Source organism: Cryptomeria japonica, chromosome 3, assembly GCF_030272615.1.
Source record: "Cryptomeria japonica chromosome 3, Sugi_1.0, whole genome shotgun sequence".
Lineage (NCBI taxonomy): Eukaryota > Viridiplantae > Streptophyta > Pinopsida > Cupressales > Cupressaceae > Cryptomeria > Cryptomeria japonica.
This window is the reverse complement of record NC_081407.1, coordinates 692830786-692846787: the sequence shown is the minus strand read 5'-3', so window position 1 is coordinate 692846787 and position 16002 is coordinate 692830786. Positions and strand designations below refer to the sequence as shown.

The following is a 16002-nucleotide window of genomic DNA, read 5'->3' as shown; positions in this document are numbered from 1 at the left end:
TATAGTAGGAAGCATCCTACAACATGGGATGAGAACTTGGCATGTACCAAAAATTCATGTTATAGGGCCAAGCGCAAATTTTACAACTCTGTCTCCTGTTGAAACATGCTTTGGTTGTTTTCTACCTAATCTCTTTGATGTTTAAGTTGTCATAGGGGCAGTCAGGAGGGAAGAAGGTGAATTGAGAAAATTTAAAATTTCAGAGAGCCAAGAAGTTAGTTGGTTAGGTGGACTATAAAATGGAATGAAGGCATATGCATATTGGTCAAAAGAAGTTATGGCTGGAACCACTTCTAGGGCTGATCTCTGTCTATAGGGGATATGTCTCTATCTGTTCAAAGATGTGACAAAGGTGGATAGGCCTCCTTAACTCTGACCAATAAAAAATCCCAAGCAAAATACAACGCACGTCTGAAGATTTGATACCTTGCACACATGAAATTGGAGGAGACTTTGCTGCAGTGGAATATGAGAACAACCATAAAGAGATCAGGAGCATTGAAGATTGAGTGGAAGAGTCAGCTTTTAAGCAAGGCAAAGCAGGCTTGCAAGGAGAGAGTTGGAGAGTTGTTTTGTTATCTCTTAAATAATAAGTTATTGGAAACCAAACTCCTCAAATGGGGCATTTGTGACCAAAAATGGATTAGTTGTTAGTTGTAATTTGTAATTTGAATTGTAACAAACTCTGTGAATTTTTTGTGTACCAAATTGAGGACCTATGCTCGATGCTCTTGGGAAATTGTAAATTCTGATCAAAACATGATTTGATCTCGACCAAAGGATAGAGCTCTCCAATAGCTTTCAGTGCATATAATGGGACAAATAATGAAGCTCGTGTATTATGAAGTTATGGCATACACAAGATTGCAGAGAAAAGTGAGAAACCGTGGCCAGATCTATCATTAATTCATTTATGATGCTTGTGTTTCAGGCTGACTGTGTAAACCTTTACCAAATGTCTCATTCATTTGTAATGATAGTGATGGGGTTGCCCTGTGCCAAATATGTCACTTCAACAGAAAAAGGAATCAAACAGTCACATAAGACACAAAAAAACACTTCATTGGATTTCCAGGTACCTAGAACTCTGTAAAGTTATAGAACATGTTCGAGAGTTATATACATGTAATTGACACGCTTGGAAGGCATCTAAATTTGTGTTTTCAGTAGATATAGCAAATTCTAGGAACTGGTCATTTGGAGAGAGCATAAAGAATTAAGTGTAAGGCAAAGAAATTGCTTTTTTTAGATTTTGGTTTTTTTAGATTTTGGATATCTCCTGCAATGGCCTTTGAGCCTGTAACCTAGAATTTTGCATAAAATGGTAGGAAGCACAAGACTACTTTCTGGAGTTCTTATCAAAATTGGGTTTGTGCAAAGAAAAACTTGTGTTGTTTATTTGTGTGATTGCTGTAATGTGTATCCATGTTTCACATTATATATTCATATTTCCTTCATTAAAATCTGCAAAATGAACAATAATATGAATGTATGTGCATAAACGAAGCACTCAGTTTTAGAATCAGTAGAATTTGGGTTTGTGAATTAGATATTGGTTTTATCAAGACTATTATAGATCAATATCAAACTCTTAAGGAACAGTTGAAACTGGATTTCATATTTTTATATCAATTTTTGGTTATTTTTTCCAATGGCATTTTTTTAGCTTTTCAAAACTTGTTCTTAAAGTGTGTCTAATATAGAGAAGAGAGAAATTTTCTGGAATTTATAACAATCATGCTAGAGTTGTGGACAATATCCAGGTCTTTTGATGGAAACAGTATCTATTTTTACCAACTGTTTTGCTTCTCTTTATTTTTATTTGTTTTGTTTTCAACCTTGGCTTACAAGCTAATAACAATGGCACTAATTAAATTTATGACATGTCATTGCTTGCAGGCTGAAGATGGCATAGGATTGCCTGAGGAATTAATTGACCCTACAAAATTCGGACAGGCTGCCAAGTTCTATTTCATGTTTATAAAATTGGATCTACTATGGTCTTTGAATCTTGTGGCATTGGTTCTGTTGAACTTTTTTGAGGTTAGAAATGCAATTCTTTTTTCTTTCTGTAGTTGTGGTGGAGAGAAGGTTTATATGTATACAAGAAAGTAAATAAAATATAAAAATGAAGTCAGTGATTAAACAAATAAATTAAAAAGGTGATATGTTGTTTTATAGACAAGGAAGGGAATGTGAAATGACGAATCACAAAATTTTAATTGCGAAAAGTAGAATGGTTTTCTGAGAAGATGACTTGTCAGGTGCCTCCATTAGAGACTACATTATTACTGTCTAATAAGTTTCTTTCCTTGCATGCTAAGACTGTTAAATTTAGATAGCTATTTTACAGAACTTCTGTAAATGCGATTAATTTGTTTGGATTGTTATTGCTTTTAGGTACCCCTGTGGTGCAGTTCAAATCCTTGCAGCGACAGAAAATATTATTTCTTGGGGGAATTGCCATACTTAACAGCAGAGCAATCTCTAATATATGAAGTTAGTTCATTAACACTTTTTTTCCATGGTTAATAGAATATCAATATGAATGAGTCTTTGATATAGATTTCACTGTCTTGATTGTCAATTTCTGATTGGCAGTATATTCTTTCATGAGCAGAGTGATATGGTTGTTTTATCTAAAACACTTGAAGAATTTCCAAAACGTTTCAAGTGCATCATATGTTAAATAGAAGATCATTGTTTTGATTGTCAATTTCCGTTTGGCAATAGATGTTTCTTTCATGAGCAGAGTAATATAGGTGGTTTATAGAAAATCAAAACCTTTGAAGAAAGTCCAAAACATATTGATGGTTAATATAATATCAATACGAATGAGGGTTTGACATAGATTTCACTATCTTGATTGTCAACTTATGTTTGGCAGTAGATGTTTCTTTCACACACAGAGATTGGTATAGGAGGTTTATAGAAAACATATGAAGAAAGTTGAAAACATATTAAGTGCATGATATGTAAAAGTAGATTTCAAATCGAGATTCAGGAGCACTATTGGTATCATAACTGTATATGTAAATCAAGCAACTTAATGGTATTCTTGTTTGTGTCTTAACTTTTAAGTACTTTCTATATCAAACAGTTGGTGTTAACATGGATATATGTTCTATAATCAAGCTTTTCTATTCTAAAGGCTCATTATAAATGCCATGATTACCCTTTCATCGGGAGCATAATCAATTGCTTTGAACATTTTCCTAAATCTTTATGAATGCTTTGAAATAACAAGATCTAGCTCCTACTGTAACACCATAAGGAATCTGTGAATAGAAGTGAGTATAGAGACATTTTTGTGGGCAAAGATATTTATTTTTTCCTCCTTCACCTCCCTCTGTTTTCTTTTAAACAAAATGCTTACATTGGTGAGTATTGCTAAGGGTTGCCACAAGCTTAGGGATTAAATGCTAGAAACTAGACTAATTCTATGGTGACTCATGGACATTTCTCATCAATTTTTCAATGAACAAAAAATATAGAATAAATTAACTACTCGTGTGCTAAAAAAACTATATGTTCTTCAAGTGCTCTAAGAATTAATGGGAATTATGAGGTCAATGAATGAAGATAAATGTCTTTAGTGTAAGATGCTAATTAACACCATCCAATTTATTTATTGTAAATAGCTAGTTGAATTTCGTTTTATGATTTATTATAAGAGATGGTTGGAGATAAATATCAGTAAAGCTAGGATTGTGATTGGAAAGGATGCTTAAAAGTGTATATGTTTGTTAAACATAGAATACAATTGATATTGTTGTGGTAGAGGTGTCCATAATCCCCACCTTCCACAAAATCCTGGATTCCTAGGACAAAGGATGTCCTCTAGCAATTCCTTACTCCCATTGATTTCAAGAACGCGTTCCAGAAATGATTCTTGATGAGGCTTTGCATCTTGGGCATGTCTAGACATCCCTCCCTTTGAAATCTTCTTATTTCTTTAATCTTACTGCTATGCCTATTGTTGGGAGTTTTGTCATTTTGTAGGCATGGAGCCTGTCATTGTAATGGAAACAGTGAACTTTTGATTTTTGTTTCTGCTGTACTTAAATCAGTGAACATTGAACAATGAATTTTCTATTAGATGAATTATGCAAATGTTTGAACTTGAGTCTTCATGTCATGCATAGATATTTAATAAAAAATTGAATTTCTGTGCATGCGTGTGTGGTGTGTGTATGTGTGTGTGTGTGTGAGAGAGAGAGAGAGAGAGAGAGAGAGAGAGAGAGAGAGAGAGAGAGAGAGAGAATCTTGTACTTTTGTCCCTGGCTGTCCCCCAGAATTTGGTCCCTGGACAGCCATCTTGTACTAATTGTTCTTGGACTTTGATTTTTGTGAGCATTGTACTTATGGAAACAAAAAAATTGTTTATTTTATTTGAGCTCTTCTAGATCTGATAGCGTATTAGATTTGATCCATACTGATGATTTTGGTCCAATTGCTGCACCTTCACCAAGAAAATCTTTGTATTATGTTTATTTCATTACTGATTTTGCCAAGAAAACATGGGTCTATATTTTGAAGCATAAATCAAGGTATTAAGTTGGGTCAAAGAGTTTAAGGTTCTCGTGGAGAACCTAAAGAACAAAAAGATCAAGGTATTGAGAACATTCAATGGTGGAGAGTATTTCTCAAAGGATTTTGATGGATTCTGCAAGAACAATGGAATTATGTGGCATGAGACAATTCCATACACCTCTAAGCAAAATGGAATTGCAGAGAGAATGAACAAGATGTGGATGGAGAGGCTAGGAAGATTCTTAGTAGTGCTGGTTTAGTTAGAAGTGGTTAGCATTGCATGTTATTTGGTGAATAATTTGTTGACAAAACCCCATAGGAGGTTTAGATGGGGAAAAACACTCGCTTTAGCACATCTATGTGTACGGTTGTGAGGCATGTGTTCATGTGCTTAAGGAAAAGAGGTAAAAGTTGGATTACAAAGATATTAGTGTATCTTCATTGGCTATAGTGGAGATGTGATAGGATACAAACTTTGAAAACCTATAACTAGAAGATGATGTAGACTATGAATAGTTAGAATGTTGTCTTTAGAGAGATTAGAACTAGTTCCATTATTGAGCAACCAAAGGATGAATGAATGAATGAATGAATTTTAATGACGTCCATGAGATCCAGCGGTCTAAGGGACTAAGTGTTGGAATCCAAGAACACTGAGAGGGGGGGGGGGGGGGGGCTGAATCATTGTTCTGCCAGTATAATCAATTTTAACCTTATTAACAATGCAATTCAGTAACCGGTAAACATAAAAGAATATAACAACAAATAGAAATGAAGCAACCACAAGAGCATACACCATAACACAAAGATTATACGTGGAAAAACCACGGTGGGATTGGTGACCCACAATATCTATCCACTGGCCAAATGAATAAATATTACAATAGGGGCTTGCACATGCAGAAAGACCAACAACCTAGAGCATAGTGCTCATCACAAAAGGAGCCTCACTGACTACAAACACCAAATATGGAGTTACAAACAAAATTCTGAACCCTAAAAGTGCATCTGCTATGCTGGATGAGTTTTGGTTAAAGCACTGTCTATACCAGTTTTCACTGTGTCCTCCCTTACCAGTATCTTGCGTCGCTTCCCAAACCTCCAAACCAATATCCAAGACCGACTACAGAATATTACATTCGCATTCCGTCGATCAAGATCGCTCGCACAATATCACATCACTATATTCCATTACATTGTCTATATCTACAAAATAACCTAACCGGACTGACTTAAATACCCTTCCCAAACACAAACATAAATGCCTTATGTCGGCTTACAATGATATTACAATTTATTTACATGTCGACCTAAGCAAAAATAAATTCATTAAACTTCGAGAGCCATGCCTTTGATCATTGCCGTGTAGACCTGTCGGATCAATCTCCAATGTCGGCCTCATATACCGTTTCCTAGTTTGCCGGTTTCCTTTGACTGCCGGTGTTAGTTCCTTGTGTGCCGGATGACTTGAATGCCGGTTGGTAAACAATGAATACCGGTGAGTACCGGTTAAGTGACCAACCCAAAATGGTGTGTGTTGCCATCAATGACAACACAACTAAACCGGATGAGTGTCAATTGCCAACAATATCCCCCTTTGGCATTGATGGCAACACTCATGTGAAAAATGGATCGCTGAATTGCTGCTCTGGTTCCCTGCCAAAAACTCCAAAATTGATCTCAAAAACCTCTCCCCCTTTGACATCAATGACAAAGCCGGGGCCAATGAATGAAAGAATGAGAGCAAAACTGTGATTGCCGGATCTACATGTACTTGAAAACATCCGGGTAAGCATTCTTCAAAAATCTTAAGTATGCATCCCAACCTGTCTTCAATGTGCTCAAAATGGATACAAAACCATTAAGAATATATGCATGAAGCTCTTCTTTTGAAAGGTTTGCCGGAGTAGGATTATTCATTAACTCTATGCTTTCCCTCTTGTGAAGTAACAGAGTGTTCAACCGGGGACTCACCAAACCTCTGAATTTCCTTGCACGTCGGATTAGCCTATCCATGTCCTCTAATGCAGAAATCTCAGACTCTGTTATCAAAATCTGACCATCAATGGTACTGGTCAGTGTCTGAATACCATCGAAACTGTTAGCCAAATGTTCTAACCGAGCCTTTGCTGCCTTCAATTTCACCTCAAGGTCCGCTGTTAGTTTGCCGATGTTAGTACAGGACCTATATATGATGCTACACTCATTTAGAACCTCATCAATCTTTGTTATCTCATTTGACAACTTAGCCTTGTCAGATGAATTCATGTTGTCACAAGTGACCTTCCGGGCTGCATTATACTGTTCAACCAACTGCTAGTTTGATACTTGTTGAAGAGTTTGGAACTCTTTGGAAATATGCTTTGTCAAACCTTTCAGTTTACCGGATGGGCTTCCAATCTGATCTACCTTATATTCCGGTGCAAGCTGCTGCAAAACCGGAATGGCCTGCTCAATAACCTGCTTGTCTTCAGTCCCTTCCTTCCTTAACTTCTGAGCTGCAACATACATCAATTCAAAACTTTTCAGCTGCCCAATATTCTTCTGTGCAAAATCAACTTGACCCGATGAGTCAAGTGCCAACAATGAATGACTATCCAAAATCTTCTCGGAGGATTCAACCTTATGACTTGCATCGGTGGCTTCGCCACTTGGTGCAGAAACCTGTTCAACCTTAACCTTTTCAGTATGTACATTTGGTGCCGGAGGTTCAATATCCTCAACCTGTTTATTTTCTGTATCCACATCGATAACCTCGATATCCGGAATGATCTGTTTCGGTGTATCCTGCTTATCCTGTACAGTTTCAATGTTATCTACCGGTATCTCTATATTAGGTACAAGTGGCTCTACTAGAGGAATATCCTCTGTTAGTTTCTGATCCAAAATCGGTGTATCCATTCCCAATATAACTTTCCCCTTATCATCTACTGGGATGTCTGGAGTGTTAGACTTTTGAGGGACTTCCGGTGATCTAAAGAATCTAGGTTTATCTACAAAGAATTTTACCCAAGCCTCATGTGTCTCCTTAACTATCTCATTTACTCTACCTACCATGAGACTCACATGCCGGTGTTTACTTCGGAAAATTGTTTTATTTGCAAAATCTAAATAGTGCTGCTTCTCCTCATCTGTTATGGCTCCACAAACAGTTAACAACTCCTATACCTTTACATGTCTATCCTCTTCAACCGTAGATAACCTCCTAGCATCTAATTTATTGTACAAGTCTGCTGGTATTTGTTTTTCAATGTCTAAAAGTGCTTTCTTATATATATCTAAGTGCAACAAAACTGATTCCTTTATTTCCATTTGCTCCTTATCATCCATATGTACATAGTAATGTTGTATATTACTCAAAATTCCATCTTTAGTTATTTGATCAATCAACTCAGCAACTGAGAGAGGAGGAATGACTTCAATACTCTTACCGGATTCGAGAGCTATATCTACATCTGATTTCTTCTTTTTGCCGGGAGTAGAAGTAGACTCCTTAACCGGTTTCCTCTTCTCTGTGGGCATCCTCTCCTTCGAAATTTTCTCTGGGGTGCCGGAGGGGTGACCTTCACTCTCTGCTTCTTTACTTCTTTAGCCTTCTTCCTTGGTATCTTGATGAAAGTCTTGGGAATCTGTGAGGGAACAACATTGGTATTAGAACTGGATGTAACAGGGGCAATATAAGTCTCCGGTTTCTTCCTCTTTACTACACCCTTGCCGGTTGCTGCTGCTGGTGAGGCCTGAACTGCTGCCAGAGAAGATCCTTCAGCTAGTCCAATAATCTGTTTAATTTCAGAAGACATCTTCTATACAGCTTCTCCAACCTTCTTGATCTTTCCTTCCCTTTCTTCTTACCGAATCCAATTTCAACTTCAGTTTCTTTTTTCTTTGCAGTCCCAAAGGCTTTCTCTGCTTCATCTATTTGGGCATCAATAAGAGTCTTGGCATACAAGTCCAAGATCTGTGCATCTACCTCATAGCCCATCTCTATGATCCAGATTTTCCGAGGTTGCACTGCCTCCATCAGTGTTTCATCCTTCTTTACCATAAAACAAATTTCAGTTGAGTATTTGTCAACTATATACTTTGGAACTCTTTCTCTCTTCTTCATTGCTTTCTGGAATGATTTGAAATAACCCCAAAGAATGGAGTTCCTATCATGTCCCATATTCCTTATAGCATCTTTGATTTGTTTTGCTACCGATATATCAAATGCCCATTGGGTCTTATCGGTTTCGAGTAACTGTTGTGACCATTTCACACATCGCCCCATTAGAATGGGGACCCCCTCTTTTTGCGTTTGTTTTGCTTTCTTTCTGCTTGTTCTTCTCTCTGCTTTTAGGGTTTTGAGTGAGTGAGTTGTCGGTTTGGGTTAGGGCTAAACCTTAAGGGTTCTTTTTGGCATCATTCAAGCTAAGTCCAGTCAAATTTTGGAAAGTTATTAAGTGTCCTCTTGAAGAATTGAGATTGTTGAAATGAGGTAAACCTTTCAGGGGAGTCAAAATAGGTCTCAGGTCAGGTCTAATAGGGGTTTTTAGGGTAAGGTCCAGTTTGTCTCTAAGTTTGTGTTAGCTGAGCATGGTCAGTGAGGAAAGTGAGCCTAGGGGGCTAAGTTAAATAGGTAAAGAAATAGATCAAGAGCCTGATAATGCCAAATTCGCTCCTGACCCTTGGAGAGGGTCCAGGGCGAATTTCCTTGTAGACTGGATTTCCTTCACAATTTTGACTAAGTGTTAGCATGCTTGAGGGTGAAATTGTGTGTTCTTGCCTGGAGAGGTTTTTGATCAATTTTTGGAAAGTAAGATGATGCCTGAAATAGAAAAGTCGCTCCTGACCCTTGCTGAGGGTCCAGGGCGAACTTCACCCTAAACACAATTTCTTGTTTTTTGATGGACTTGCTAACTGGTTCCTGGCCTTGAAAATGACCTGACTTTGCCTTGTGAAGTGGTTTGAGACTTAAATTTTGAGCAGTTTAGCCTAAAATGAGGAATTCGCTCCTAACCCTCTTTGAAGGTCCAGGGCGAAAATGATGTTTAAGCTTATTTGATACTAATTTTGGCTAACTTGTTTTGTGCAGGGTCTCCCGGAAGGAGGATTGGACATCACTTGAGGCAATTGAAGGTTTGGAGACATGAAAAAATGATGAATTTTGGGCACTAAAGACAAATTCGCTCCTAACCCTTGCTGAGGGCCCAAGGCGAAATTTTGATTTTCCTCATCTTTGTAGTGAAAAAGGACCAAGTTTTGAGCATGAATGGAAAATGAATAACTTCCTCCACCCGCCTGAAAGAGTTTTAACTGGAAATGATGAAGGACTTTTTTGAAAACCTCAAAATCGCTCCTGACCCTTGCTGAGGGTCCAGGGCGAAAATTCTTATTAGAGTCATTTTTGGCCTTTTTTGGTCAAATTGAGATATCAAAGGTATGATGCAGGGTGAAATGAGCATGATGAAGCCTCCTAACTTGTTTGAAGATCAAAGATGAAGACGTTTTGCCCAGGAAAGTCAAAATCGCTCCTGACCCTTGCTGAGGGTCTAGGGTGAAATTCTCTATAAAAGCATTTTTTGACTTTTCTTGGACATAAATCCTTATTCATAACACAATGCAAGATGACATCTTCCTTAGTAAAGAGGTTTTTAGATGAAAAGTGAAGCATTTTGGTCACAATTGTAAAGTTCGCTCTTGACCCTCTCTGAAGGTCCAGGGCGAAATTCTAAAAGGCACATTTTTATTGCAAAGTCAAAACGATTCTTATGGTTGGAATGGATGAGAAAAGGCATGTTTTACCCTTTGAAGATAATTTGGATGGCGAACAAGAAGTAAACAAGCTAGATGAGCAAAAGTCGCTCTTGACCCTTGCTGAGGGCCCAGGGCGAAAAACCTAACACTGGACCTTTTTCTCCAAGTTTGAACGAAGCTGAGCCTAGGCATGAGTTTGCAATGATGTTTGAATTGCCTTAGATTGAAGAAGGATTGTTGAAAGTGGAAATTTTGAAGGCAATTATTAAAATTCGCTCTTGACCCTTGCTGAGGGTCCAGGGCGAATTTCCAAGGTTCTCTCCTTTTTTTTGTGGAATTAAGACAAGATCTTGCTTTGATAGGTGAAGGATGTGACGTGTTATGCCTTAGAAGTGATTTGAAGCCTAAAGAATGAAGGAATATGCCTAAAACCAAAAAGTCGCTCTTGACCCTTGCTGAGGGTCCAGGGCGAAAATCATAAAACCAACATATTTCCTTCAAGATTGTGCTAAGGCAAGGTTAGGCTAAGGTAGAAAAGACCTTCAGGATCATGATGAATAGTGGTTTGCTTCCAAACTTGATGATTCTAGGCCAAGAGAAGAAAAATCGCTCCTGACTCTTGTTGAGGGTCTAGGGCAAAATTCCTCTGAAAGCATTATTTCCTTCAAGATTTTGATGAATTAGCTTGGTAGTGCAAGGAAATGGATCTTAGAAGTTGCGTTGAGAGTTCAACAATCAAGCTAAGGGTGGATTACAACCTAAAATGAGAAAATCGCTCCTGACCCTTGGAGAGGGTCCAGAGCGAAATCTACACTTCCACCTAAATTCCTCATGCAAAATGCCGAAATTTGAGTTGCAAGACCTTAAACTGGATGTGAATTTACCCTCTGGGAGATTTTAAAGTCAAGATGCGAAATATTCAAGGCTAAAATTGGAAAATCGCTCCTGACCCTTGCTGAGGGTCCAGGGCGAAATCATCATGAAGCTTCATTAGACCTTGGTTTAAAAATTGATTTTCTCCAATTTGCACTAGATCGCCAAATTGCTAAATTTGAGACATTTGGAAAATTAAATTTAAATTCGCATTAAATTAAAAGCATTTTGCATTTAATAAATTAATTTTAAGCCTTGAAAAAATCGAAATTTTACTTTGGAGGCATCTAAAATTAATTTTTATTAAATTAAAATTTATTGCATTATTTTGCCTTTATTTTGCAAGTCGGCCACCCTTTTTGGAGATTTTATTTATTTTTTACCCCTTTTTTGCCAAGTCGGCCTTGTAAGGGAGTAGGGTGAGCGCTCTATATATTGGAGGAGTGTTGCTTCACATTTCAAATCATTCGATCATTCCTTTAAGTGCAAAATTGGAGAGCAAATTGGAGGTGTGAAATATAGCTTGTTTGGAGCGAATTTCTTCTAAGTGTTGAAGGCTAAGGAGGGTGGAGTTTATTCTTTTTGAAGCTAGAGGAGGCGCAATTCATCCAAGAGAGGGCTTTGATCTAAACTTTGCCTAGCGAAATCCACTTTTTCTTGCATCATTTTTCAAAGGTCTTAGAGTTTAATACTCAAAGAGGAGGTATGGCGAAATTATCCTAGTATCCTTGTGTAAGACTTGATTTGTTGGACACTTTTTTTAGAAAAGTCTAAGTGATTGATTAGTTAATTAGGAAATGATAACTCTAGATTTATCATGAAGTTTCCTAATTAATATCTTAAATCTTCCTTTTGAGTCTTACTTTTTACCCCTTAATGCTCAAGGACTAATTTTGAAATGTTGTGTAGGTGTCAAGATGGCGACTCCAAAGGCAGGAGCATCTACTAGTCGCCCAGCTCTCATCAAGGAAGATCAAAAGAATGACGAATTGGAGACCAGGATCGTGTCCAAATGGAGTAATATCGGAGACACCAACTTGGGAAACTTCAATGTGAAGAAGTTTTGAGAGGTCCCCTACATTGGCAAGCCATCACCTGTTGCGAAGAAGATAATTGAAAGTGGCATCATCAAGGTGGCAGGTTTCCCTCCAGCAGTCAAGTGTCATGAGCTGATGATCGAGTGTGCCCGCCACTATGACTCACAATCAAGGTCGATCGTATCCAAGGAGGGGAACACCTCTTTCAGAGGAAGCTATAAGTGAAGCTCTTCATCTTCCAGAGCATAAAGATATGATTTACAAAATCTTAGAAGGAGCCAGGTCAATGTATGAAGATGATCCCGACACCTATCTGAATCTCATCAATAAGAATTGGTTGCTCAAAAGTCGGCCTCGCCTGAACAAGATTCCCAACACACCGCATAGGATCGACTTCCAGGAGGAGTACAGAGATTTGATAACTTTGCTCAATCGAGTTACAGGGGCTCCTCAAGCCTTCTACTTCGAAAAGTGGATGTTCTTCTTCATTCAAGTAATAGTCCAAGGAAAAGGAATGCTTCATTGGGCTAGAATTATTAGCAATAGTCTGGATGTGTAGTTGAGAAGGCTAAGACCTACCAAATCATTCCACATGAACTCATATGTTATATATGCCTTAATCAGGAGTTTCGAGTATGTAGGGCTACCTCACAGAGGAGTGATTGGGAGAGGACCTGGGGAAGTGAGAGTTTGTGACTCTTATGTTCATTTGCATCATCCGCCTAGAAGCGACTACAAGTTAGTCAATGATACCTTCACGATGAACATCACTAGGATATTGCAAGGTTGGATTCATAATCGACTGTCTCTGGATGCACAAGAACTTGTGAAGAAGTATGGTGCATGGTTCATCTAGTTTCAAAAGTTTACATACATCAGAGTTCATGGGTGTCCTTCGCCTCCTTACATGTTGCCGAGGCATCCGACAGACAGGATAGTGCTACTTGAGGTGACTAGACAATTGGCAGCTTATGCAAAGGCATCCAGACACAAGCATGGAAATGGAATTCCCGTGCCCATTATACTAGGGAATTCACTTGAAGTATGTCCTAACACTCAAGCCTCGGAAGATGCAGAGAAGGAATTATCTTTATATTCATTCACATCCTTTGCTTTGCGGGAGAATTTTGACCCTCACGGTTATATGGAGGAGACTGTCAATAAGAAGTACAAACATGAGTTTCAGGTGGAGGACTTTTGGATGAATCTCCCAAGTGATTTAGAGGTTAAAAGAAAGATGCATTCCAGGCTACCCTTAGATCTCATTAGGAAATGCAAAGTTTATAGAGTAGCTGATCAAGCTCAGGATAATGGTAGACATCTCCAGTCGTCTTATGACAAAGAAGACAAAGCAGTGAAGATAGATTGGAATGAGCCTGAGGTTTTAGATTTGAGAGTTTTGATGGCTCCTGTTTTATCATGTACTCGTAGATGGGTGGATGTACAGCATCAGAAATTGAGAGAGCAGAATGTGTCAATGACTTTTACTTTGGAGGCAAGGCCAGAAGAAGGAGAAGCAAGCGTGAGTGAGAACACTTCCCATCCTAGAGGTGCAAAAAGGAAAGAAAGACCTGAGAAAAGGGAATCTTCCAAGAGGAAGCAAGAGGCCAATCGTGATCACCCATCAAGCACATCTTCTCGACATGAAAAGAGGGCAAGCTAAGGGGAAGGTCAAGGGAAGATGGTACCTGAAGTTGATGAATCTATGGAATCTATGGTACAAAATGACAAGCCAGAAAAGGGACAGACACCTCAACATTCATCAGGTCAATCTCCCCAAGTTGATGAGCTACATGAAGAGAAGAATGATGATGAAGCGACATCTCCTCTCCGAGAGGATGAACCACTGCCTAAAGAAATACAAGTGAGAGAAACAAGATCCGCCATCCCGGATTGGTTAAAAGAGAGACTGGCAAGGGTGATTGTGGTTGAAGAAGAAGAAGATGTGTTTGATTTAGAAAGCCTTATAGGAAATTCTCAAGAGGTAATGGAAAAGAAGAAGGCCACCAAGATGTTCAAGGTAATAAGGGATGAAACAGGATCCAAGAAATTGCAAATTACTACACCAGTGGTGGACAAGTATGAGGATAAGATTCTTGCAGATGAGTATGACTTAAGAGACATTCGAGCTTGGTCCACTTACCATCGAACAAGCGATGGAAGAGGCAACCGATTCATTTGAAGCACTTAAAGACAAACTTAAGGAAGAAATGGAAAAGAATAGGAAGCTTGAGAGAGAGGTCGGTGCTTGGAGAGGCTATTTTAGTCATCTCAATCAGCCCTTGAGACGTCAGGATCCAGCAGTATCTCCTTTACAAGCACTTCCTCTTGAATCAGTTGGCGAGGCAGAAAGGGTCAAGAGCCTGGTTCAGCTTATGAGCTCTTGGATTGATAAATCCCACACGGTAGCTGTTGAATTTGCAACAGGAATGATGAAGACAATTCATTGAGCTATCCAGGTCCTTGAGATTGTCCATAATCTCATGATAACTGTAGCCGCTTTCGCTCACACTAGAGATGTCATCATTCCTGTCTTGCAAGTAATAAGACAAACACCAAGACGGATCCTGGCACAAGAAAAGATAATGGATGGAGGAACTCATAACCTCTTATAGTGGTCAGCTCTGCTCTAGATGAAAGAGGTCCTTTTTGAAGACATCAGCACCAAATGCAGTCAAGTTGAAGGTATCATCCATCCAATTCAAGATAAGGTGTTCGAGGTGTTGTGTACCATCCTTGGCAGGCGAATCGAGATTGAGACAGATGTGGACATCCAAGAGTTGGAGGAGAGAGTCAAGGTCATCTTTTGCAAGGAGGAGAACGTCATCACAGATGAGCAACGAGACCTGATGTTCACTACCATGTTCCTGATTGAGAAGATCAAAGAACTTGAGCCTGGATGGGAGACAACACTTCTCACTGCTTTTGATCAGGTCATTCACTTGGAAGAACGAATGAAGAATCTTCTTGAGATTCCTATTGCTGAGGTTGAAGGAATTGTGTCTAGATTCGTTGGATATGCTAAGGAGGAGCATAGGAAAGGGAACAAAGTTCTAGAAGAAAAGTTGTTATAGGATGATGTGGCAGCTTATTTCCTATTGGTCTATGTTTCCTCGATATTTGTGCCAATTAATTATTTGGCTATGCATTTAATAATGTTCATCTAAATGGGGACCTTTTTGTAAGAAACCCTAATTAGGGTTTAGGTGTCAAAATCTTAGCCGTCGATCTTCTTTCGATCTGGGCCATTCATTGTATTTGAGGATGCTATATATACCCTCACTCATTTTCATTTTGATAGTAGTTAGAAGCTAGAGAAGAGAGAGAGCTTAGAGAAGAAAGTTATTGTGTAGCAAGATTGAGTAGTGAAGAAAGAATTTTGAACAATTGTTGTCTATTTGGCTTTGAGATCAATAAAATATTGAAGTTATGGTGTTTTATTGCAATACTTGTGGCTATCCTCATGATTGTTTATCTTCTTGAATCATTCTCAGTCGAAGTAGTATTTAAGTTTAAGTTTGAAGGACTAAGTGTTGTGCTTGATCTTTGGTGAGATTCATGTTCCAAACCACTAGCTTCTTACTGATTGTAAGGACGCCTTGTGTGGTCAACTGGAGATATTGAGATTGCTTAAACATTCAATCATTGTTGAAATATTGATATGTATTTTTATGATAGTATCTATATCCTTGATGATTTGAAAATCACTAATCACCTTAGAAGATCGCATCAATTCCAATAGAGTTGTAATCCCTTGGCAATACTGAAATTGGTAGAATCTTACCAAGTCTAGCCTACATTGAGTCATTCTTAGGAATAGATT

General features: G+C 38.4%; 1 protein-coding gene across 2 annotated transcripts in view; it reads left to right on the top strand.

Moving 5' to 3' along the window:
* LOC131078352 (two pore calcium channel protein 1) overlaps positions 1-16002 on the top strand; it is a 396229-nt gene that overhangs the window by 47709 nt on the left and 332518 nt on the right. For both annotated transcript variants that reach the window (XM_058016023.2, XM_058016024.2), the window contains exons 2-3: positions 1900-2043; positions 2401-2499. In XM_058016023.2, the coding sequence (XP_057872006.2) occupies positions 1900-2043; positions 2401-2499 (243 nt within the window). The remainder of the gene's footprint in view (positions 1-1899; positions 2044-2400; positions 2500-16002) is intronic.